Source organism: Sinocyclocheilus grahami, unplaced genomic scaffold (assembly GCF_001515645.1).
Source record: "Sinocyclocheilus grahami isolate Dianchi unplaced genomic scaffold, SAMN03320097.WGS_v1.1 scaffold117.1, whole genome shotgun sequence".
NCBI classification, from domain to species: Eukaryota; Metazoa; Chordata; class Actinopteri; order Cypriniformes; family Cyprinidae; genus Sinocyclocheilus; species Sinocyclocheilus grahami.
Window position 1 is genome coordinate 2,182,812 of NW_015505296.1, and position 26,640 is coordinate 2,209,451.

The following is a 26,640-nucleotide window of genomic DNA, read 5'->3' on the forward strand; positions in this document are numbered from 1 at the left end:
CACATTTCATCTCGTGTGTGTGTGCGTTTGTGTTTTAATGAGCCTGTTTTGAATGTTCTATTGCAGAACAACTGCAGCTATTTTCACGGAAATAAAGTTAATGAAAATCAAATACACTTTTTCAGTTTTTGCATTTTAGGTAGGTTTGCTAAGGTTAGATTCATATATTTAATAAATTTTAATTAATACATTACAATTAATAAAATTAAGAAGAATGTAAGAATTTCGCTCTGAAACATGATAATTGCTATTTATCAGCATGCTTAATTTTAGACAATAATCCAAGAATTTCGTTACAAACAGTAAACAATTAGGCCTACTAGAGAAATTTTATGTCGGAGCGGGATCTGAGCGGGAATGTTTACGGTGAGCGTGAGCGGAATATTAACGGAGCGCTTGCTTGGGTGGTTAGAGCGACTGAGTGGAGCGCACGTCCATAGAGCGGAAAACGTAGCGGAGCATCACACCGCTCCGCTTCGCTCACATGCTCTGCTTGTAACTGATTGAATGAAATAGAAGTTTATTGCTTTAATATCAATAAAGACTTGCATCATTTGCTGCACAAAACTCCAGGAACACTTGAATAGAGCCTCTTCAGTTTGACCTGATCTGATGTGTGTTTACAGCTGTTATTGCAGCTCAACTAATCAAATCTGACCTTGAAGTACTCCAGCAGGTCTCTGCACGTGACTTTAGCTCCACCGATCTCTTTCTCTACCAGGTTCTCTGGTGCCAGCAGTAAAGGCACTAGATTCTGCAGCTCCTTCTTGAACTCATCATCAATGTCTGCTCCAAAAAAGTTTATGAGAGTTGAGATGTGCATGTGCATGTCTGTGTCTGAGAGAAAATCCATACTGACCTCTCAGTCTGCCATCAAAGTGAGGGTTGGTGGCCACCTTCAGACCTGGATGTGGCAGCAGAAAGCAGCCTATGCTGGAGAAACAGCTGTGAATATGCTTCCTAACATTCTGTAGCTCTTCATGTTGATTCTGCTTCACCTACAGAGAACAAATTAAACATAACTCACACTCCGTTCAACATGGTGAAGCCGTGTTCATCTGTGCTTCATCTCACCTGTAGTCTCCGGTCCAAGAAGCAACTCCCTCCTTTAAGCCCATACCCATGCTCGTAGGGGTAACACCAGTCTCTGATCAGAAACAATAGTTTCTGGAATACAGTAAAGAAAAAACGTGAAGCTAAAGGTTTATTCCCACAAACTAGAAAAAAAAAAACATGCACAACAATTTTTTCAAACAAAATGCATCTCAATGATGTGGCAATTGCTCAGATGCCCAATTTATTCAGGAAATAGCTCATTTATTTTCTATCAGAGAATAAAGAAAATTATCCCTCAGAATTAACAGTATTTCACAGTGAATCATTTTGGTATGAAAATATATGGTAATGGTATGATTTTTTTCATCACATCAGACTTTTTAGAAAAAAGTATTTTATGGCCACCAAGGCTGCATTTATTTGACCAAAATACAGTAAAAACGGTAATGTTATTAAATATTATTATTAATGGAAATGTTTTCTATTTCTATTTACTAATAAAATGTCATTTATTTCTGTTATGGCAAAGCTGCATATTTAGCATCATTACTCCAGTCTTCAGTGTCACATGATCCTTCAGAAATTATTCTAATATGATGATTTGCTGCTCTAGAAACATTTCTTATTATCAAAGTTGAAAACAGTTGTAGTGATTATATTTGTGGAAAAACATCTTTCCCAGAATTATTTAACATTACAAAGGTCTTTACTGTCCCTTTTGATCAATTTAATGTGTCCTTGCTGAATAAAATAATAATAATAATATTACACTTACACACACACACACACACACAGAGGAGATCAAAATTAGAGAACAACCTATAATTTCCTAAATTTCAAGGCCACTGCTTGGTCCTATTTGAAATTATCCTAACAGGAGGGCAGTTAATTTCATAAATTATTTGTATTCTGAAGCACAGTATAAAAAATTTAAATAAGATATTTGAAAAAGAACTCTGATCAAAATTAGAGAACAACCTATAATTTCCTAAATTTCAAGGCCACTGCTTGGTCCTATTTGAAATTATCCTAACAGGAAGGCAGTTAATTTCATAAATTATTTGTATTCTGAAGCACAGTATAAAAAATTTAAATAAGATATTTGAAAAAGAACTCTGATCAAAATTAGAGAACAACCTATAATTTCCTAAATTTCAAGGCCACTGCTTGGTCCTATTTGAAATTATCCTAACAGGAAGGCAGTTAATTTCATAAATTATTTGTATTCTGAAGCACAGTATAAAAAATTTAAATAAGATATTTGAAAAAGAACTCTGATCAAAATTAGAGAACACTTAAAGATACCTCCAAGTTATTGGTGTTAATCTGGCACCTGGTGATAATTTCCTTAATTTTCTGGCATTGCATATTTAACTGGCAGAATTTCTCTAATTTTCACTGAGATTGCAAGATGGCAGGCCGCTCTAAGATGACTGAAAGCCTGCGACAGCAGGTTGTCCAGATTTCAGCCGTTGCAAGAGAAGTTGGTCATTCCAAATCTGATTTCTCGAATATTGCAGGTTTACAATGACACCAATTAATTCAATCCCCCAAAAAGACTGGTCGTCCACATAAGACAAATGCACAAGAAGAGAGGATAATGCAGAAACTCTCAATGGGGAATCAGTTCAACACTGCAGCTGGAATTTCTTGCCAGTTCAGCACTGATCAGGGTATGGATCTGTCTCGGCACGTTTAAGTGAAGTTGGACTGAAAGAGCTCTCTGCAGTGACCCAGCCTCTCATCAGCAGAGACTCAAGGCTAGACTCAGCTATAAAGATACCTCCAAGTTATTGGTGTTAATCTGGCACCTGGTGATAATTTCCTTAATTTTCTGGCATTGCATATTTAACTGGCAGAATTTCTCTAATTTTCACTGAGATTGCAAGATGGCAGGCCGCTCTAAGATGACTGAAAGCCTGCGACAGCAGGTTGTCCAGATTTCAGCCGTTGCAAGAGAAGTTGGTCATTCCAAATCTGATTTCTCGAATATTGCAGGTTTACAATGACACCAATTAATTCAATCCCCCAAAAAGACTGGTCGTCCACATAAGACAAATGCACAAGAAGAGAGGATAATGCAGAAACTCTCAATGGAGAATCAGTTCAACACTGCAGCTGGAATTTCTTGCCAGTTCAGCACTGATCAGGGTATGGATCTGTCTCGGCACGTTTAAGTGAAGTTGGACTGAAAGAGCTCTCTGCAGTGACCCAGCCTCTCATCAGCAGAGAGACTCAAGGCTAGACTCAGCTTTGCTGAGGAGTATGTTGTGTGGACAGAGGAGAACTGGTCCAAAGTTCACTTTAGTGATGAGAGCAAGTTTAATTTATTTGGGTCTAATGGGAAACATTTTGTTCGGCATCAAACTGGGCAAAGACTGAACCCTGAGTGCATAAAGAAGTCAGTGAAAGGTGGAGGAGGAAGTGTCATGGTTTTGGGATGTTTTCTGCTGTAGGAATTGGGCCTCTTATACAGATACATGGCAGGGTATTGACAACCCGATTAAAAATCTCTGGAAAATCCTTGGTGACAAAGTTATGGCTAAGAAACCAACTCCATTTACCAAACTATGGAAGAGACTGGAAGAAGAGTGGACCAAGATCACACCAGAGCAGCGTGAGAAACTAGTGATGTTCTGTGACCACAGATGTGCTGAAGTCATTCAAAGCAAGGGCCTCTACACTTCACCGTCTTTCAAACATCACTGGGCTTTCCACAAAATAATGGTTTTTTGCTGAAGGGCCTTGGTTGTTTTGTAAACACTGTTCTACTAGCAAAGTATAGCCACAACTAAAATTCCTTCAAATTTGAACGATGAAGATTACAATATTTCTGAATAAATCAAGTGTTCATAAATTGTTCTCTAATTTTGATCTCCACTGTATATATATATAAATGTATACCAGTGTATGTCTGAATTTATACATTTTTATTAAAAGTCAGTATTTGCCCGCCACAATTGTTTTTTAAACATATTGAGGGGATATTTCTTTTTTAGCGATATAATACACAGCAATACAACTCATCAAAACAAATGATCTGATTCTTCAATAATGGTTGTAAATTTCACTTTGAGGTATTTTTTATATCTGAGGCATGTGTGTCAATTTTTGTCACTTATTCAGGTTGATTTGTGGCCAGCATGGAAATTATCAGCTTTTCTACCTGAAATGGTTTCTCATAGATCTCCTCCATTGCAAGTCGACCATATTCTGTGAAAAGCTATAAAAGATGCATGACGTTACTGTCCCACACACACTATTAACATTAACAATGTACACCAACAAAGAAAGTTGTTACCTGGAGATGCTGCAAATCATCTTCTTGGATATTCTGAGACAGATTATAAACCTAAAACAAACATGATTTTTTTTGGTCACTTAATATGCTAATATGATTATTTAACCCCCACTAATGTGCCTCAACACACCTGCACAGAGCTGGTCATGGTGCTCAGAGCAAAAACTGTGGCACAGTCTTTGATGGTGGACTGACTGTCAAAGGCTCCCTGAGTGTCCACCAGCAGAACAGCCACCTTCAGACACACACAGATTAGTTTTATCACACAGTCAACATATCTTGACAGTGACATAATACACATATTCAAGTGAACGGCTATCCACCTTAGTTCCATCTTCCTTTTCCACAACAAACACCTCACTCCAGGCCTGGATTCCTGTAGTCTCTCTCTCACAGCCTCCCCTCCAGGAGAAACCAGTCAACGGCTCATCGTCTCCTCCCATCCATGACTCAGATGACTGCAAAGACACATAGACAAAGGACAATGTTCATGTGAATGTCCTGAGATGTATCTAATAAAACATGCATGCTCACATCCATGTGACCTAGCTGGTTTTATACACGCAAGACGCAGCCCACAAGTTAAGACATGTCGATGATAGGAGTCATCAGGAATTTGTTCTCAGGAATGATAATTCAGACTTATTTTTAACAGATGTTTGAGAGCTCTCATGCTTCACGGATTTGAATGCATATGGGTAGTTGACGTGTAGTTTTACTGTCCTTGAAAAAGGGACAATACTTTATTTTTCCTCACAATTTAGCGGTCTTATTTTGTATATTGTTATAGTGTTTAGAGCTGTTGTAAAAACAGGGAAAATACAAAAATTAAGAAAATTAAAGAATCTTAATTAAAAAGAATTGTAAAAATTGATGGCGCATTATATTTATATATATATATATATATATATATATATATATATATATATGGTAACAATTTTGCAACCATATATTAATATTAATGTTCTTGATTTACTGTAAAAAAATAACGCCTGTGCTAGTCATTGCACAGGCACAAAACTAGTGTTTTCCCTGTACATTAACCATTTGCTTAGTAAAAGACAGACTTTGCACCTAAACGATAAAATATGTAATTTTTCTCAACGTGTGAAATATAGAAACTTAAAATGGGGATAGAAATACTTTCTACTATCTAATTAGGAACTACATTAATGACTGAATAAAGAATTTAGTCTTAACTTTGATAAAGAATATCTCTTTGGTTTTGAGACTTTAGTCTTTGCAACTTCAGGGATCTTATCTATGCACAATCAGCTTGTAACACTCCAAAGAGAAAGGAAAACTTGAAATCGCATCATATGACCCCTTTAAGATCAACACAATTTTCTCCTCAATTCTTGAAGCAATGTTTTGAGGACTCTTGAAAAATATTTAGAAACCCAACAGGAATTAAATAAGAAATATAAGCTTTTAAAATATGACTAAAGTGAATTAAAAGAAGATTAAAAAAATAAAATGTGACTAGTTGCATCATACTAAAAACAATTCAATTCAATACAATTTCTCATTTTAAAAATATACACATTTTAATTTAAAATCTTATATTATGTCAATTTTTCAGCTACTCATACACTTACATCAGTAGAAGGGGGTTCGTTCTAACCTGATTATGCATGTAACGCAGCATAAAGTCTAGCAGGAAGGACTTTCCCTTGCGGAAGGCGCCAGCTACAGACACCACAACCACGTTGAGATCCTTGACATGTTCCTGCATCAGGATTTTTTCCAACGCAGCAGCATCCAACTCAAACTTATGATCGTCCTCATTGGTGATTACAATTTGGATGGGTCGAGCCCCCTCAGGAACCGAGTCCTCCTTCGGCTCAAGCTCTTCCTGTACAGCACACGGTGCCACTCCATTAGTATCAGAGCTGTGTTGAACCTCCAGTGAGCTCATCATCTCAACGGGGCGGCACAATGGAACATCTTCCACACCGTTCATATCTGTAAGGTAAAAACAGGGTAATTTAATTTTGAAAGGTTATTATCATTAACTACAACTATTAAAAACATTTTGTTAACTGCAATAAAGCTACAATAAAATAAAATATAAATATTAGATGGAAAAACATAAAATTTCACATTTCATTTTCTAAGTTGAAGCACTAAAATTACGAACTGAAAAAATAACCAAACTGAACCAAAATTAATATTGACATAAATTAAATTTAAATAGTAAGCACATAAGTAGCACATAAATTACTAAAAAAAAATATATATTTATATATTTAAAATATAAAAATAAAAGCTATTTCAAAATATTAATAAAACTATATCATTATATATAACAAATAATACTAAAATAACACTGGTAATTGGTACATTTAAATAATTTTACATATTTAAAAACAATATATATTATTGCAGCTTCAGCATCTGTCACAATGTCCTCTTTTGTTGTGCAATACTGGCCAAAACAGCCAAAAAAGCATGGATGAGAAAAATCCACACACTGAGACCCAGTCCTTGATGATCAGACATGGGTTTTCTGACGTTTGCAGCTTTGCTTTCCAGCACTTCACTAGCAGCTCATTACTGCTTTCTGTTCCAGGAGTGTGGGTCTCTGTTTTAACCCCATGCACTTTATCCATGAGCTGCGATAAGCCTAGATCCCTTCGGCCACCGGGCTAAATTTGGTCATTTTTGTCCTCGGGTTAAGACACATGTAACACAAAACAAACACCCTCTCTCCCCTTTCGCTGTAGTCTCCTCAGGCTCACGGCCAGCCGAGCAGAGCCACTGGAACGGAGTCAAGCAGTGTCAGTGTGAGCAAACACACACCAAGGACACACTGGAGAGGGCACAGTCCATTCAAAACTGCTGCAAGTACAGGTCAATTCAGATTTATGACGCTCTCATGTTGGCCAGACTGAATAATTGGCTAATACCATGAATGAACATGCAAATATGCTGTTAAATTCTTGAAATCTCAAGGGGACTAAATATTTAAGGTCAAAAGGATTCGGCTCACATTAAATGTTTAAGTAAACTTGAAGAATTATAAATTCTGTAGAAGTATTGTTCATTGCATGTTTGTGTTAACTAATTTTGATAACTGAAACTGTAAAGTGCTACTAACATACATAATTCTGTAATATTTTGTTTGCTCTGATTAAATCCAAAGTAGAATTGTTGCCATCTTTAAAAACTAACAACAGGTAAAGTATAACATCGTTATAGGCCGTTTAAAGGCCAAATATTATTGATGTGGACCACGAACTCAGATACATAACTTCAGACAGACAAGACACCAACATCTAACACAATAAACACCTGCTTATGTCTTATCAGTTCTTAAACTGACTGACATACTTGCACAGATAAAAGATAACTTAATATAATTGTCCTGCGCACTTCAACATCACCACATGTTGATTTACTGTACACAACAGCCAAGCCCTACGTAAAGGTAAATTTACATGGCAAATTACCCTGGTAAGTTCTGAGACTAAGCACACAGGCATACAGGACATCATCCATCACCCTAAAGCTAAAGAGAGCATGCGAGAAGCACAACTCGTATGAATGTAGATACCAAAGTTGCATTAGTTCCCAGTGGCTCGTGGACGAGCTCGTCAATAACAAGGGATGGGCGTATCGATCCAAAGTATCGATATATCGATACTGCCGCGAGTATCGAAAGTATCGATACTCAAACAAAAAATATCGATACTAAGGTGTGTTTTATTTACCAGTGATTTTGTTAATTTAACAAAAATAATAATGCGTACAATATGCATTGAATTGGACGAATAACCTTTGTTAGCGAGTAATTGTGTAGGATAGAACTATTTTCCAGCTCATCTTTACACGCAAATGTTGCAAGATAGAACCGATCAATCACAGAGAGCGTTCACTCACTTCTGATAGTGCATTCAAACAGGGCTGCGTCTCCCAAAAGTATCATAAGAAAGCATTAAAGCTTTTGGGAACGGCAGCCCTGAACAATGCTTATCAGAGGGACAGAAGGAGAGTTATTTCACAATAAACAAACTGAAATTGTAGCCTACATAGTTTGTGCAATTACAGTTATTTAAACTGAACGTCGAAAGATAAGATTGATCAGGTTCTATTCTGAAATGTTAATAGAAATCATACACTGTCCGAATAAAAAGGTTGCATTTTATGCATGCAACAGCTAATTCTAAGCGCACATGCATCTGCCGCTTTAAATTCTTGAGCTCGTTACAGCAGGATGGATTGGGGCACTGGCAGTCCCTTATGACAATGAACCATGGTTTTACTAAAGTGACCGTAGTTCAACTGTAGTATTTATAGATTTGAATCATGTGTAAACAAAAAACACATTTGAACCATGTGTAAACAAAAATATAACCTAATAAGTTACAATTAAGGCGTATTGAATGTTAAAATGCATTTTTAAACAAAGTTAAGTGCTTATCATTACCCATTTTACTCTTAGTAATTTAATAATTTAATACATTTTATAATTTAAAAGTTGTATCGAATCGGTACCGATATCGACGATACTGCCTTGAAAAATATCGGTATCGTATCGAAAACTAAATAAGTGGTATCGCCCATCCCTAGCAGCTGGAGAATGCAGTGAAATACTGTCTGAAATGATCTGACAGACCTCACAAATACACTTCCACTCACGAGTCTCCATAATATTGGAGTTTAACGCATACCGCATACGGACCGACCGAGACAAAGCGAGGAAATAAGAAAGACTGGCTCCAAAGTTTGCAAGGTTGCAAATGAAGCCATCTAATAGCAAGCATAAAAATAGCGTAAGAACTCGCCGAGAACACCGCCGTTTACCGATAAACAACCCGTTGTGCTCCCACTGACAGCTACCTCAACTCTCGCCAGCGACGCGCGTCAACAAGCGCTGAAGGTCTGGGACATAGATATAGATAGATATATATATATATACGTCTGTGGTCTGGGAAACTGAACTGATTCGCACCTGCTCAAATTCGACCGTGACCAGACAAAACACGAGTTCAAGTCCCGTTTTCTTTACTTTTAACCGGTCATTAAAAACGCAAACTAACGAACAGGCACCGGGACAACAAACTGAGTTTGTGAAGAACGGGCTTTCCGATGCTACACGACACGAAACGAGGCTGTCACCTTCAGCAAAGTTGTGGCACTTCTGTCTCGTCGCTGAGAAGCGCCGACTCCTCGGTCCGCCGACGTCCGCCATCTTGGATCTGCTCTAACTCCGCTGTGTGACGTCGCGCAGCCCAGTTTCCTCAGACTGCACACATGTCGACTCCGTGCACTCATTCGGAGATGTTCGGGAAACAAAGACGGGTTCGTCAGTGGGGATGACAAAATAAAAAAGAGAGCAGCTCTTACAAGAAAATATGATATATAAACAAAAAAGTACGCAAAAGGGACATTCGTGATTCTGCACTGTTTATGTCACTCATCAAAAAAGTCCATTTGAGGCACTGACTGTGTGACTGATTCAGACGGGCAGCTTTCTTCCACTGAAGAACGAAGCTCTTGGGATCTCTTTGGAGAACACGGTCTTCGTGTTTTACACAAATTCGTGGTTTAAAAAAAAGAAAAGGAAAGAAAGGCAAAAAAGAGAAAACATTATAGTGATCTCAGACTTATGCCACTGTGCACATTTTCGCTGAGAAACTGAACGATAGGAAACAAAAGAGGTGTGAAGATTTAAAGGAGGAACCCTCAGAGGCACAGCGTATCTAGGACTGGTCTATTTTTAGACTGACACGTTTAAAATGCATCTGCATATGATGCCTCTCCAGGTCACAATGTCACAAAATAATTCATTAATGAAAAAAAAAACGAAGAAAGCTGTCAGCAAATGGCACTGCTAAATTAAACAAAACAAATAGCAACTACAATAATTACCGATTAATCAAATGTTGTTGTAATTTCATTATAATTAGTATTCTAGATCAATATTATCAGATCTTCAGCGTGCTGCACTTATTGGTCCTCATCAAATCCCACAAAGATTGTTTTGTTTTATACTATTAATGTAGTAAAGCAGCTGATAATTACAAGACAGCAGATAAGTTGTTCTGAAAACTTATTTTTGAAAGAAAAAAAACGATGTTGTTTTGCAATCTTTTTTTCAATATTGTTTTTATTCATGTGCAACGTGCGATTTAAAAAAAAAAAGCATTTTATAAGTTTAATGCATTTTAATATCAACGTTTAAAGTTTAAATTAAAATGGTTCATACGTGCATATTGCAGAGCAGGCCACGTGTATATATGCGCAGTACTGCTCCAATCCAGATGGTGGCAGTACAACACCAGCAAACTATTTACTCACTCGCAATTGATAGAAGGGATTCGGACACAGTGGGCGGTACTTTGTAGTTTATTAACTGAAGATGTAGTCATTTGTACTGCCGTGTTGTAACGTTCATTTCAGTGGTGGAGCTGTGAGTCCTGTTGTCCTTTGTTGCTAAATTTAGCAACTTTTCAGACTACCCTAGCAACTTTTTCTTCCAAAAGCACCTAGCAACAAATTTAGCACTTTTAAAAAATTGATTTGGCAACCTTTAGCAACTTTTGATAAGTGACTCGGACAATAAAAAGGCACACATTTCCCATCCAAATTACACAAAAAGAGGAAACCACAGACGCCTAGCCGTACACACATCACGTGAATTGAGTTAGCTGCTATTTGCAATTGTTCAACTTAATAATTGAATAATTTGATAATTGAATAATTGTTCATTTATGATACACCTTGTTAGTAGCTTGTACCTGCGATTGTTGATCAGTTAGTACACTGTAAGAAAATGGAAATTTTTCAGGACATCATCCATTGTAACCCGAAAACACAATGCGTAATTTAAAATGCAGTTAAAAAACCATTACGGAAAATTCATTCATATTAACATAGTAGATTGTGCCTTATTTTTAGACTTTTCTTAGAGTGTAGCATACTGACTAACTACTAATGCACTGCTTAAAGCATATTAGTTGAGAATGTGTAGAATTACTAGTTATTAAAAAAAACTTAAATTGAAATCATTCAAAAATGTGTAAGTTTTTAATAATGCAATGCATTTAAAAATACAGTTATTTATATTTTAATATTATATCATGCATATTATTTTACAAACAAATCTAAATTAACATATATAAAATATGTTTTTTGCTGAGATTTGATGATTGAGGTGTGTAAAGAGCAGTGCGGCCCAGCACCGGGTCCCGTGGGTCCCGTGGAGAGCTGGCGCCTGCGCTCCGGCGCTGTGACTGCGGAGAGCCTCTCTCTGGGCTGCGGGACCAAGTCCCTCAGCACACCGGATCGCAGCGGCCAAAGCGCGGATATAGTGTTAGGATACGATGATTTAGAAGGCAAGTTCATGCATTCAGTCCATGGGAAATCAGAGGCGGAAAGAGTTTAGTTATTATGAATGGCAGATGTTTGCGACCGACTTCTCTGCTTATTCCTCGCCAGATGTGGCCACAGTCCATACAGAAAGAAAGAAAGAAAAAGGAGAAGATTCAATAATGATTCGGTTATATCTCAGCTGTTTCTCTTAAATAGCAATTAGAATTTTTTTTTTAGATTAATTCTAGTTTTGTGGAACATCCAGTTGATAAAACATTTCATTATGCAAGTTAGTCAAGACATTTCCTATGAAATTCTCCCAAATACCAATTGATCCAATTAAGCTGTTGACTCCACATTCATTTTATAGCCCTAAACTATTCCTGAATGTCAGCAATTGACTCATTTGTTTCATTTCCAGGGATTTCGGATTTAATTTTAGTAATAAAATGTTTCAATAAAACAATTGTAATAAATCAATGTATTTTAAAAAAAGAACAAACTATAATAAAACATCTTATTTTTTATATTCTTTAATTCAGTCTAAAACATTTGAAACATTTGGTTTTTATCAAAGAGTTTGCTTCAAAAAGAAAGTCCGAGCCACTCAGCAATATGTAAAATAGTATAGCCATTATCAGAATCTGATTATAAATATTATATGTAGGCTATATCATATTAAACAGCACTGAACGACGCAGCAGCTGTGCCAACTACAGTAGAAAAGCTGCTGAAAAAAGTCTTTAACTGTCGACCAATTTATGATTTTAAAAGACTAATTGTACCAATATTTAGAAAGCAGTATAGCTGATGTAATATTAATAATTAAAGCAAATGAGACATTCCTACAGATGCATGCAAATGCAGAGAATTGATTGAACAAATGCACAATATTTACTTAATTCGCAAAAATCTTTGAAAACAGATGTGTACTTTTAAAGACTTTTCTGAAATAAACATAAGTGGTTCTTAAGCAGGGGATCTGCAGCAAACTTCCAAGTAAGCCTCAAGAAGACTTCAAATGATTTTAAATAAGTCAAAACAAGCTTTAAAAATAAGCTAAACAACTAAAAATCATGATATTTCTTCTTTGACTTCATCCCCTCAACAACCAAAATTCCTACGGTCTTGAAAAACCTGGATACATGATGAATATATGGATATAAAAAGTGTGATTTCTAGACCTGGAAAAGTCATGTAAATGAATAAAATCTTAAAAATGCCATGGACACTTTTATTAAGAATTTGAAATTGTTTGCCGAGCTCTAAAATATTTGATCAGGTAGAAACTGTGAGTAAAAATAGTTGTAAAATTCTTCAAGCCATGCAAATTCATTGGTTAAAAAGTGAGGGAAGCTTGCAGAATATTCAACTCTTTAAACTTCTGAATTCTTGAAATGTATTTTACTAGGAGAGTCAGGCCTTTGAATATTGTTGTGGCCAAAGGTTGAGAACCACTCCTGTAATCAGACATGCAGTTATGGTTATGTTATAGGCCGATGATCCCAGAATAACCAAATGTTGGCCTATTAATCGATATATCGATCACTAGACTTAACTATAGATATACAGAATGAAACTAATGCTTAATGCCCTTTATTTCATTCTAGGATATCTCTCAAACCCTCGCTACTTTGGAGCTGTGGTTGGCCGGGTTGCAAACCGCATTGCTAAGGGCCGGTTTGTGGTAGATGAGAAGGAATATGAACTGGCTATAAACAATGGACCCAATGCTCTGCATGGAGGACTGAAGAGCTTTGACAAGGTAAACAAACATGTATGAATCTGAAATGGTCCAAATTAAGCTTCATTATATGGTATGTTATTTGAGTCAGCAGGCATGATTGTAGGCATCGCATTAAGGGCGTTTGTGTGTTGTAGGCCGTGTGGACCACAGAGGCAGTGGATAACGAGTGAAGCTGAGTCACTTCAGTCCAGATGGTGATGAGGGTTATCCTGGGAACCTAAACGCTTCTGTCACCTACAGGCTGGAGAAGAACACACTGAGTGTGCTGTACCATGCACAGACTGACCGTACTACACCCATCAACCTCACCAACCATTCATACTTCAACCTGGCTGGACAGGTAGGGCTACAAGGACACAGTTTATAAACCTCGTCTTACACTGCATGGTTAAAGGCTGCATGAGTTTTGTGGACACAACAGGTGTATTCCTACTATCAATAAATGATATTTCATATCCTAAATTCTGCAGGGGACACCAAACATTTACGACCATGAGGTGACCATCTCAGCTGAGTCGTACCTGCCTGTGGATGATACAGTGATCCCGACTGGTATTTTTATCACATTGTTTATTTTAGAGAATTCGATCTTTTAAACTTCTGTAACCAGGACCTGTCAAATATGGTTTTGTTACAATGTAACAGGGGAGGTGAAACCTGTGGAGAAGACCCTGTTTGACCTGAGAAAGCTTGTCCTCTTGGGCTCTAGACTGGAAGAGCTGCCTGGTCCAGGCTTTTATCACAACTTCTCTCTGTTTACCTGGTGATCCACCACTGGAGCGAAAATGTGCACGGTAGCCTGTGTTATTTCAATTGGATTATTGAGCCCACGTGATTACCCTTTATGTGCATTAATACGGCTGCACGTGTTGGTCTGAGTAGAGTGGTGCATCCTGGGACGGGTCGTGTTCTGGAGGTGAGCACTACACAGCCTGGGGTTCAGTTCTACACCTCTAACTTCCTGGATGGGACATTGAAAGGAAAGGGTGGAGCTGCTTACTCCAAACACAGTGCCTTCTGTTTAGAGACCCAAAAGTGTCCAGATGCTGTTAACCAGGTAACTGAATTAAAAGTACATTTTAATTCAGACAAAACAAAGCGGTGGCACATGATAATGCAAAGTTTGAGGTCGGTAAGATTTTATTTTTAATACTGCTATTTTATTAAATTGAAATAATATTTCAAAATATGATTTATTTATTATACAAATAAATAGAGCCTCTGTGAGCATGAGACCTCTTTCAGAAACGTTAAAAACAATCTTACCAACCCCAAAATACAGGTCATATGTGTGTACTTGTTTGAATGCGCTGTTGCTGCCAGATCTCGATTGCCGAAAATCACATTGTGTTTGATGCAAAACCAACTCGACTAAATCAAAAGAAAAAGAAAAAAAAACACTAACTGTATAATTTTTGTTTTCTCAAGCAAAGTGAATTTTAAAAGTCCACTGAAAAGGGGGGGGGGGGGGGGGGTCTTTATCACTCAGCATACCCAGTTAAAAAAAAGTCACCGCACGCCACTGTAATATTCTAGTGCAAGTCTGCTTTACCTCATGAGACACAGCAGCAAATTTGATCCAGCCATCATCCAGAGAGATGATGAACTCTCCACGCTGCAGCTCCACGCTCACTTGCCCCCCACCGAACAGCACCATGGGATACACGCACACCATGCTACAGTCACGCAGAAACACTCGACTGGTCTTCACTTTCTCATGGTACACCAGGTATGGGCTGTCATAGTGCCGCACCTGCATAGAGTGAAAATTACACTTGATTTAAGACAATTCAAATAATTTAAGAACTAGATAAATGTAATTTTATATGTGTGTTTTATTTTTATATACAATAAAATATGTATTATATACTGTATACACACACACACATATATATATATATATATATATTTATTAATATAATTTTATTATATATGGTTTATATTGAATGAAAAAAATTTAAATTAAACATCTTTAATTTATTACATTATTATTTTATATTTATATTTTTATTATTTTATATAATGATATGTGTGTGTGTATATATGTATATATTGTTAATTATATATAAAACTATTTTATTTAATAAAAATACATGTAACTGAATAAATTATTAAATTAATGAAACAAAAAATTTATAAAATAATATGCACATGTATTATATACACATTCACAATTTTATTATATAAAATACTATATTTTAAAATATATTTAATATTATATTAAATTTAATTTATCCGCCTCTAAAAAAAAAACTTACAAATTATGCAAGACAGACGGTTCACATAAAATGTAAAATTATTTAGAAAAATATTACTGATAATATTGCAGTCTAACAATGCCCACTTTTCACAATCCAATGGACAAAATCCTGCCCTGAAAATGTTCAGAGCAAATGTAGTTTAGATGAGATAGTTACAGAGAAGTTGACAGATGAGGGGTGTATGTGGACGGCTCCATCACTCTTGGTCATGAAGCGCAGTTCCTCTGCTTTAGGCTGCATCTTCATAGCACCTTTACTAGTGAGCTTGTACTTCCCCTGAGGAGATCTCACCTAAACAAAACACGGCATGTTTTACACACATTCACATTAATCATCTTACACACTAGAGAAATGTGTGCACTGACCTGGACTACATTAGGGTAGAGAGCTGCGCACAGCATGGCTGACATCAGCTTTGTGTTATCAGAGTTCAGGTTGGCCTGTGATGGACAGAAAAGCACCGGTGTTAAAAGAACAGGTCACATGTTGGGAGTTCATACTAATGGGTTTTATCATTATTTTTACCTAAAATGTTTATATATCTTGTATAGATTTTACCCAACAGTATAAATATGACATATATAGTGTCAAAAACCATTCACTGTCTGGAAGACATGGAATAAAACATCTTCCAAATAGTTTTGAGAATAGCACAAACTGATATTAATGAGAGATGATCACTAGAATGTTAACACAAATGCACCATTTTATTGAAATAATGTAAAATATTTTTATATTTTAATTTCAATTTTGAAACCGAAAATCCTTCCGGTTTCAAAGCTGTCTCTACTACCTGTCAGCACTGTCAGAAATGTATAAAAACACTTAAATCAATCAAAATCAGTTAGAAAAAGCTTAATCCCGAAGATCTTCTTTTCACACTTCTATGATCTTAAGTGCATAAACTTGAACATCTTTCAGTTCTGTAGTTTTTGTCTCTGAACTCAAGAATCCGTTACCTCATAGCCTGTGGCCTCTAGCACCCCATCACTTCCTTTCGAGCTCATTTTTTCAATGACCCTGGCCTTCAGTCCATCCTTCACAAAGCCAATGTCAGACAGAAGCTCTGCAAACTGCCTTTTAAGACATGCTATCTCCTGAAAGAACACGCACACAACACAGAGCAGTTATCCAAGTATGCCAAAATGACTGACATTTACACTGAGCCAATCAGAGTCCAGTCTCACCTGTAAGCCCCGGATCGAGAGGAAGTTCTCTCTGCAGTACTGGTAACCAGCCTTAAATCCGCTTTGTGTTGCATTACACCAACCCTGAGCAAACACGTCACATATCAGCACAAGTCTTCATGATTATATTAACCAGCGTAGTTCATGCACATGAACTGAGCGAACTATGAACGAACATGCACCCAATAACGAACAAGGCTCAGATCTTAATGGGTAATTATCAGAAATGCGTAAAGAATATGAAAAAAAGATATGATCAGAAGTAGATACATTTATTGAGAATACTGATTATTTTCATGACTGATCATGAAATGATTAGAACTGACTGATAAAGGTGTCTTATGGCCTAATTAACAAAAATGTTACAAAAAAAAAAATCTACCGATAGAATTGTCAATAGAAAATAAAATTCACTGAGATATTTTCAGTATGTTCACATAATCTGTAAATATTATGTAAAATAATGTTTCTTGAGCAGCAAATCAGCATATTAGAATGATTTCATGTGGCATGAAATTATTTTAAATGGTAATATTTCACAATATTTCAGTTTTTACTGTATTTTTGAGCCTAAGAGTCTTCTTTCTGAAAACAGTTGTGCTGCTTAATATTTTTGTGAAAATCATGAGTAATTTTTTAATTTATTGTTTTACAATTGGAAACAATAAGTTCGATGTTATCAGCGTAATAAAGTCAATGGTGAGAATTTAAAAAATCCAAATAATGATTCTGATATGCAGGTGTGAACAGAATGAGACGCTGAAGTCTGTGAATGGAATTAAAAAAGCTCAAATGCTGTAAAATACACTTTTATTGGAAGCTAAAAGTATAAAATGATCCAACAAATTTTAAGAAAAACAAAACATCACATTATCAATTGTATGATCACAGTCACATTATCAATTGTATACCCTTTAGTCATTCATTTTATCAGAGCCTGAACTGACCTTGTATGCCTGCAGCAAAGCTAGATGGTCACTGTTCGCCAGAGAGAACCCCAACTTCTTCTCATTAGCTTCCTCTCGTTTATCCCATGGAGACACCTGTGAGTATGGCAAGATCTCAGGTAACATAGTACTGCGCTGGAGTGTGATCTTCTACATGTGGCTGGTGACTTACGAATGGACTCTTGAAGGCCAGGCTGGCGGCGATGGTGAGGGCAGGGTCCAGGCAGCGGAAGATGGCTCCCAGCAGCATGAGTTTACCGATGCGGACGTCGACGGGCAGACAGGCCAAATGCCAACCGAGGGGAGTCAGAGACTCCTTGTCTGTCAGGGCGCCCAGGGCACACAGGCGCTGTTTAGAGGCCTCCAGACTGCCTTCAGTGGGCGGCTCAATAAGCTGAGAGAAAACTGACTCCAGAGAACGCTCTGCAAACACCTCCAACACCTTAACCCTGGAAGACATGAACAGAAATGGGTTCAAGTTTACACTATTAAGATCTAAACCGGTCATACTTCGGTTTCACATTAAGTTTACTTATATTAAAGGAATAGTTCACACAAAAATGAAAATTTGATGAAAAGCCATCCAAGATGTAGACGAGTTTGTTCGTTCATGGGAACAGATTTGGAGAAATGTATCATTACATCACTTGCTCACCAGTGGAGTGAATGGGTGCCGTCAGAATGAGAGTTCAAACAGCTGATAAAAACATCACAATAATCCACACGTACCACTCCAGTCCAACAATGTGTGGATTACGTTGATGTTTTTATCAGCTGTTTAGACTCTCATTCTGACGGCACCCATTCACTGCAGAGGATCCATTGGTGAGCAAGTGATGTAATGCTGAAATCTCCAAATCTGTTCCCATGAACAAACAAACTTATCTGCATCTTGGATGCTCTGAGGGTGAGTACATTTTCAGAAAATGTTCACTTTTGGGTGAACCTTTAATTAAAGTGTTTTGATGTAAAAGCACGTGCTTTTGTGTGTGATTAGTTTCCTTTTAAGGTGGTTACCTTAGACAGAGCTGCTCCAGAGGAACTCTCTGGATCTCAGGCAGCTGCTGTTGGCTCAGGTGGTGTGTGAAGCGATGGCTCGTAAACAGATGGAAGCAGACACCTGACGCCACACGACCGGCACGGCCTTTTCTCTGAAGAGCGTTGGCACGAGACAACCACACGTCCTCTAGACTCTCCATACTGCGACTAGCATCGTACCTGATACATGCACAAACATATGCTAATGCATCCAAAACCACAAAGAATATTCAATGGTATCCAAGAAAAATAAACATCTAGATTTGACAGCGTCTCATACCGCTTCTCTTTCATCCGGCCACAGTCTATGACATACACCACATCGTCAATGGTAACAGAAGTTTCAGCGATGTTGGTGGAGATGATGATTTTGGTTGCACCCTCGGGTGGGCGGGTAAAGACCGCCTGCTGCTCCTCATTGGACAGGGATGAGTGTAGAGGATACACTACACACCTAAAAAATGTACATACATTCATAAATAAATATCATCATCCACTTTTAACAGGTGAATCCGACAACCAAAACATGTCACAACACATTTCATTATTAATGTCATCCGGCCACAGTCTATGACATACACCACATCGTCAATGGTAACAGAAGTTTCAGCGATGTTGGTGGAGATGATGATTTTGGTCGCACCCTCGGGTGGGCGCGTAAAGACCGCCTGCTGCTCCTCATTGGACAGGGATGAGTGTAGAGGATACACTACACACCTAAAAAATGTACATACATTCATAAATAAATATCATCATCCACTTTTAACAGGTGAATCCGACAACCAAAACATGTCACAACACATTTCATTATTAATATTATTTGCGACTAGCATCATACCTAATACATGCACAAACATATGACAATGCATCCAAAACCACAAAGAATATTCAATGTTAACCAAGAAAAATAAATAATCTATGTTTGGACAGCGCCTCAAACCTCTTCTCCTTCATCCGGCCAGAGTCTATGACATACACCACATCATCAATGGTGACAGAAGTTTCAGCGATGTTGGTGGAGATGATGATTTTGGTCGCACCCTCGGGTGGGCGGGTAAAGACCGCCTGCTGCTCCTCATTGGACAGGGATGAGTGTAGAGGATACACTACACACCTAAAAAATGTACATACATTCATAAATAAATATCATCATCCACTTTTAACAGGTGAATCCGACAACCAAAACATGTCACAACTTTTTTTATTATTAATATTATTTATATATTAATATACATTACCTTTAAAAAGTTTTATTTTGAAATATCTTTTCTAACATTACAAATCTCCGCACTGTCACTTTTGATCAATCTAATGCATTTTTGCTAAATAAAAGTATTAACTTCTTCTTCAAAAAAAATCTTACTGACCCCGAACTTTTGAACAGTAGTGTATAATATTAATATTAATATAATTTGAAAATTAAGTTTATTGTTAAGACTTTAGCAGAACAACTGCTTTCAACTTTGATAATAATAATAATAATGTTTCTTGAGCAGCAAATCAGCATATTTGAATGATTTCTGAACGATCATGTGACACTGAAGACTGGAGTAAAGATGAAACATTTAATGCGAGAACTAAAATAGTGACATTTATATTTAATAGTTTTATATATATATATATATATATATCTTATGGTAGCAGTTATTCAGCAAATGACAATCAAATGATGATTAAAATCAAATTGAGAATATACGGTAAATATTTGACGTATCACTCTCACGCCTTAAGCAGCACCTAGAGTAAATGTGGTTGGTTTGTATAAACTGTGTTACCCTGACGGTCTCCAGACGGATCTGATAGCCTGTAGAGTGACCCAGGGCCTCTGCTCGTTCCTGGGCCACTCGGGTCGCCACAGCAATGGCAGAGATTCGCCGTGGCTGAGTGCAAATAATATTGGGCACTCTATCCTGCCGTCCAGTCTGAAGGAAATCATCCAGGATAAACTGAGGGATCTGAGTGGTTTTCCCGCATCTAAAGTTACAATAATTCAGACATGAATAGATGTCAAGGACATCAATTTTAACCAAATAAAACTGGTTAGCAGAATATAAATGCTGCAGGTCACAGTCTTACCCAGTCATCCCACTGATGACGAGAACCTGGTTCTTATCCAAACACTCCAATATGGCCTCTCTCTTCTGCCATGCAGGTAGCTTCTGCCTCTGCTCCTGCATCGATGTATAGCGCCTCGATGACTGAGAGAGAACACACAATGATACAAAAAATGAAACTGTGAAAACACAAAAAGTGACCATTTGAACAATATCCTGGCTGCTCTCTTCCGTATAATGAAAGTAAATGGAAACAGGGTGCTGTCAAGCTTCAAACTGAATCACTCCAAAAGTGCTCTAAAATGAGGTTTGGTCACAAGACATGGGGGAACCAATGAAGTTTGAAATCATTAACATCAACCCTGATGCAATTTGTTAATAGGCGATCTATTGGATTTAAAGGAACACTCCACTATTTTTGAAAATAGGCTCATTTTCCAACCCTAGAGTCAAACAGTTGAGTTTTACCTTTTTCGAATCCATTCAGCCGATCTCCGGGTCTGGCGGTAGCACTTTTAGCTGTAGCTTAGCATAGATCATTGAATCTGATTAGACCGTTAGCATCTCGCTCAAAAATGACCAAAGTGTTTTGATATTTTTCCTATTTAAAACTTGATTATTCTGTAGTTACATCGTAATTACATTACAATTACATCGGCGTAATAATCAAGGAACTTTGCTGCGGTACCATGAGTGCAGCAGGCGCAATGATATTACTGCACCTGCTGCACCCATGGTACGGCAGCAAAGTTCCTTGATTATTACGCCGGAATGAGAGTATAGTTCCTAGCCATATCGGCAACTTTTCATTTTTCGTCGGTCTTAGTACACGATGTAACTACAGAAGAGTCAAGTTTTAAATAGGAAAATATCGAACCTCTTCGGTCATTTTTGAGCGAGATGCTAACGGTCTAATCAGATTCAATGATCTATGCTAAGCTACAGCTATAAGTGCTACCGCCAGACCCGGAGATCGGCTGAATGGATTCAAAAACGGTAAAACTCAACTCTTTAACTCTAGGGGAGTTGGAAAATGAGACTATTTTCAAAAATAGTGGAGTGTTCCTTTAAAGCTACAGTAGAGGACAAGACTTTCAGTGAATAAAACATACATTTCAGTCTGTATAATAAAATAAAGCTATCAAATGATTTCAGAAGTCTTGGGATATAGCGCTTTGGTCATACATAATATTTTTAAGAAGCTTTTATGAGCCACTCACGCTTAAGCTTTTACAGGTCTCGAAAAAGTCGTATGGCTAATGGGGCTACAGAGGTTGCCACGCTCTTGACTTAACTAAACTCAGACTTTCCAATTTGCATATTTTAAATACAGATTAAGAAAGCTTGATGGTGGTGACATTGAAGTCATGTGACTGTGGTGTAGTCCATTTATAGCCTAACTTTAGCTTTTCGCTTCTGCCGATTGTATTTAGGTTCCAAAGTTGTGTTAATTTGTGAAGATTGTCTTGATGGAGATAATTGTGTACGAATCTTTTGTTAGTAACATATGAAAATCCTACTGGGTTTTTGTCGAGAGAACCAGGGTGATGCTCACTCACAGTTTGGCCTACAAAAATACATCATCAATGCAGCACTCTATACAGGTTTGAAATTATATGAGAATAAGAAAACGATAAGAAAATGTTTATACTATACTACACCAAAAACAGTCACACACACATCCCAGCCCATGAGGGCAAGGCAGGTCTGCATCAGGTGTGTTACCTGTTTCTTCTTGAACTCTCTGCAGAGCTTCTTGCTCTCTTGCAGTATCTGCTCAGTTTTGATCTCGCTCTTCTTCACCATCCTCTTCCTCAAGTTAACATAGCTCTCATTTTCCACTGGGATACATTCCTCCTCATCTTCTTTATCATCATCGTCACCATCTTCTTGTTCATCATCAATATCCTGTCTTAGGTATGACGCATCTGATCGAACACGCAAATGTAAATGAAAACAGAATTTTCATTTTTGGGTGAACTATTCATTCAAATATAGTTTTAATAGCGACAAGTTTTGAGACGCCCAATCCCTTACCTTCCTTTTGTCTCACTCTGTGGTGTGTGCTCTCGGTGGTGTTGTTTGATTGATCCCTAGCTGCTTTATCAGTCGTAATGCTGTTGGCTACCGTGTTCCTGCTACTCCGATTCCTGGCCGGAGTGACAGTGGGTGGAGTCAGAACAGGGGGCGGAGCACTGTACTTGTGATGGCCAGCTGACAGCAGCTCTCTGGCAGGTCCGTCCTCCTCCAGACAGGAAACGAGGGTGTAGACCACCGGCTGTCCTTCCTGCGCAGCACTGAGTGACTGATCGAACAGGTGCTCTGTGACACTGAGGCGTCCCGCGCCTGAGAGCGATTCATTGGTGCTACTGAAGGCCACGAGCGGAGCTTGAAAAGGATATAAACTACATGGTTGGAAACGAATCTCCAGCTGGTAAACGGGAGCTTCTGTGCTGCTAAACCCCGGTTGACTTGCCTTACAAAAATCTCTGGAAGAGCTCGATTCACAAGTTTGGTGCTTGAACTTGCAGCGGTTTCCAAACTTACAACCTGCCCCCTTCAGGTAAAACTTACAAACCTGATTGGATCCTGATTGCTTTTTACAATTCGAAGAGTCTGAAATTTTGTTCTGACTTTCATCCAACCACAGCAAATCAAGCTGAATAGTCCAAACACGACTGCTGATGCGCTCACAGAAGCGATCCCCGTAGATTGCGGTCAAAGCGAGGGCCTCTTCCTGTCGCAAAGCTACACATTCCTCCTGAGAAGGGAGCTCGGATGTTTGGGGTCTGAGGGCGCTGGAGCCAAAACGTTCTGTGAACATCTGGGATAGGAGGAGCTCTAATGTCGCTCCAACCTCACCACGTCCACTTTCTTCTCCAGCCTCCAAAGCTTGTCGACAGCGCTCACGGTCAAACCCATATCTGCAACATGGGAAACACTGAGTTACTAATACAGTATACGGAGTGAACAAACGGATTCAGCACTTCATAAAAGTAAGCTAAAAAGTACACCTCGTCTACCATCCCGTCATAAACTATCTGCACATGTTACGCTATAACACACTGTAAACAGAAAAAAGTTTAAACTTTTTTTGAATTATCAAATTATTTTATGGTGAAAAACAGCAAAAAAAACATTTTAAATAGTTTTTACGTATTTAAATATAAAATATAATCATGTAATGTACATTTGGGAGTTTTGTGTTATATTTTCTGTTCATTTATTTATTACTTACAAATACGATTATTAATCATACAGTGAAAAAATATTTCATTTTTATGTAAAATACTGTGAAATGTATGGTTATTGCAAGCAAAAACTATGAATTACCATATAATTTACAGTGAAAAAACAGTAAAAAGGCATTCCCAGAAGTCCCTGCGTGTGCGTGACACATCATATATGATTGTATTTTTTATAAATAATTGTATCTTCTCATTAACGTACACTAGGGTGTTTTGTTTCTACAGCTTCTGTTATTTAATTTTCACAGTTATAACCAATCATTACAGATATTAACTAAAAGATAGAAAACTGTAAATGGCTTAACATTGCATTATATGTAATTTTACTGTAAAATACTGTCAAATGTATGGTTACTGCAAGTAAAAGCTAATGAATTACCGTATAATTTACGGTGAAAAACAGGAAAAGAGGTCCCTTAGTGACACCACATACGATTAGATTTTATTTAAACAGTTTTGCTTCTGTTTTTTGTTATCACTCATTTACATTCAGATGTTTTGTTACATTTCATTATTTAGTGAATGTTTATTGCATTACTGAAGTGTCGTGTGTTACCATGATGGTGTTTTGTGTACAGTCTAAACATGTGCATTGACGATTCTTTAAAAACAGGCCACTTACAATAAACCTGGATTCATCGTATGCAGCACCTGCATTATTATGGTAAGTACCAGTACATTTTAGGGTAAAAATCCAATTTTGGTAGTTCCAAGTACAGTGATTTATCAACATTACAGAATTAAATATAGTATACAGTTATAAGTGGTAAAATATATAGGCACCAATAGGGCGTCCTATAATACCTGAAACAATGCCACCACATTTTTAGGTGGATTTCTTTAAACCACAGCTGTTGTATTTTTATTGTAAATTGAACAGGATATTTTTTACCACTACAATAATCTTGAAATATAAGTAGTGATGCCCGTTTTAGCCAAAGTGTACCTGCAAAGAGTGCCCAGAGCAAACAGGGAGATCACCGGCTCTGGCTTTGTGTGCTTCTCCTCGACCGAGTCCTCCATCCAGACGTCACTCTCGGCACGTTCTACTCCATCATCATGGGTTTGCCAGAACTGCCCTTCCTCACGACGGTCCAGCTCATCACACTCCTCTTCCTCGTCCTCTTCCTCCTCACCACCTTCATAGTCCGAGCCGCTACGCGACGATATTAAATTATTACACACTGAACGAACACTAAACCAACCAACAACTGCTTAGAGTGCAACACAGGGGTTAAGAGGGGTTAAAAAAAACCTATGGAGAAAATGAATGGGGGAAAATGTAGTGTAGAAACAAAGTCAAGTTCACCTATTTGGCGTCTGATACTCCTGGCTCTGAAGCTCCCACAGCAGTTCTTTGACCTGTAGCTTGTTCGCTGACGTCATGTGTATCTTCTGCAGGGGCAGTTGCACTTGCTCGGGTCTAAATCTGGATCTCTTCTCATCCTCGTCATGCTTTCTGGGCAGTGCCTGAGATCTTCCTCTGGCGGTTCCTCCACGAGCCCCACGGACACCTCTTGAACCTCTAGATGAGGGAGGCTTGAATGACTGACTGGGACCCAAATCCAGGCTGAAATCATCTCCATCATCCCAATCTCCACTAGCAGCTTTCCTGCTTCCTCCTCCTCCTCCTCCTCCTCCACCTCTGGGTTTATTGAACCGTCCTCCACCCCGATTGGGTTTGCTTCTCCTCCTTCCACTCATTAGTTCAGCTCTCTTTTAGTGTATTTCCTTTCAATTAAGTCATACCTGTGTAAATACACCTGTCCTGAACATCATTAATTGCATCTGCAAACAAGCTAATGCAATCATTTCATATATATTTGTTTATTTATATTTAATAATGGCATTTTATTTGATTATAAGTATAAATTGACCATTTAAATACGGAAACACAGTAACCAGACATGATTTAGGACGTATTATACATACTGTAAGTATGCTGCTATATGTTGCGAGTTGACAGTTACGAAAAAATAAATGTTATTTGGCAAATGAAAGCCAACTCACAAATCATACCGATCATTGAGCCGACATTCAAGTGAATATGAAGTCTCGCGGACCTCTCGCTGTACAGTTACAGCTGCTTTTGCCTCGGTGCGGAAATTCAGATTGTAAGCTGCAGCAAGCGACTGAGTTTTAACAGGAAACATGACAGATCTTTTCAAAATAAAAGTCCTGTGTGGAACAAAATAAAAGCTTCAGCTCTATGGCGAACAGTTTTAGTTTTGTTTTATATTCTAATTTTATTTTGTTTGCGTTTTTTAAATCAAAAAATACTATTGAAACTAGCTTTAAGCTGTATCATGTTAAGCCCCGTTTCAAAAAGGACATCATAATAAATCAGCACACAACAATAGAACATCAGTAAATAGGTTCAGTATATATGATATATAATAATGATGCCACATAACAAATGAGCACAGGGAATTCAGTGTTTTGCTTAAATGCTCATTCCCAGTGTCCTAACACTGACAGACACTG

General features: G+C 37.7%; 2 protein-coding genes and 1 pseudogene across 3 annotated transcripts in view; 1 reads left to right on the plus strand and 2 right to left on the minus strand.

Annotated features, from left to right (window-relative positions):
• The window catches only part of LOC107589558 (atlastin-2-like), a 16,735-nt gene extending 7,103 nt beyond the window's left edge, over nt 1-9,632 (minus strand). Inside the window, exons 1-9 of one of the 2 annotated variants that reach the window (XM_016278046.1) lie at nt 9,479-9,628; nt 5,982-6,322; nt 4,681-4,815; nt 4,488-4,592; nt 4,358-4,408; nt 4,223-4,279; nt 1,075-1,167; nt 860-998; nt 659-786 (exon numbers count right to left, since the gene is read on the minus strand). In XM_016278046.1, coding sequence (XP_016133532.1) covers nt 659-786; nt 860-998; nt 1,075-1,167; nt 4,223-4,279; nt 4,358-4,408; nt 4,488-4,592; nt 4,681-4,815; nt 5,982-6,322; nt 9,479-9,551 — 1,122 coding nt within the window. In that variant the 5' untranslated portion in view covers nt 9,552-9,628. Of the gene's footprint in view, nt 1-658; nt 787-859; nt 999-1,074; nt 1,168-4,222; nt 4,280-4,357; nt 4,409-4,487; nt 4,593-4,680; nt 4,816-5,981; nt 6,323-9,478 lie in introns of both variants that reach the window. The other variant, XM_016278047.1, reaches the window with a different exon arrangement.
• A 1,875-nt stretch (nt 9,633-11,507) lies between these two features.
• LOC107589581 (aldose 1-epimerase-like) lies at nt 11,508-14,675 on the plus strand (annotated as a pseudogene).
• A 244-nt stretch (nt 14,676-14,919) lies between these two features.
• On the minus strand, nt 14,920-26,294 carry LOC107589582 (putative ATP-dependent RNA helicase DHX57). The gene is made up of 18 exons (XM_016278067.1): nt 26,167-26,294; nt 25,466-25,955; nt 25,103-25,312; nt 22,946-23,832; nt 22,634-22,836; nt 20,931-21,052; nt 20,630-20,828; nt 19,795-19,928; nt 19,434-19,571; nt 19,135-19,308; nt 18,834-19,034; nt 17,989-18,265; nt 17,817-17,912; nt 16,870-16,953; nt 16,642-16,779; nt 16,048-16,122; nt 15,839-15,973; nt 14,920-15,174 (listed from the first exon to the last, which is right to left on the minus strand). Exons 2-18 carry the CDS (start codon nt 25,858-25,860, stop codon nt 14,920-14,922), a joined length of 3,723 nt encoding a protein of 1,240 aa, XP_016133553.1. The 5' UTR covers nt 25,861-25,955; nt 26,167-26,294.
• Between the last annotated feature and the right edge of the window lie 346 nt (nt 26,295-26,640).

Coding starts and splice junctions, on each gene's coding strand:
- LOC107589582 (XM_016278067.1), bottom strand. CDS start 25,860: ATGAGTGGAAGGAGGAGAAGCAAACCCAATCGGGGTGGAGGACGGTTC. Junction 21,053..22,633: donor GAGAGTTCAAGAAGAAACAG/GTAACACACCTG, acceptor GTTCTCTCTCAG/TCATCGAGGCGCTATACATC. Junction 19,309..19,433: donor GTTACCATTGACGATGTGGT/GTATGTCATAGA, acceptor TACATTTTTTAG/GTGTGTAGTGTATCCTCTAC.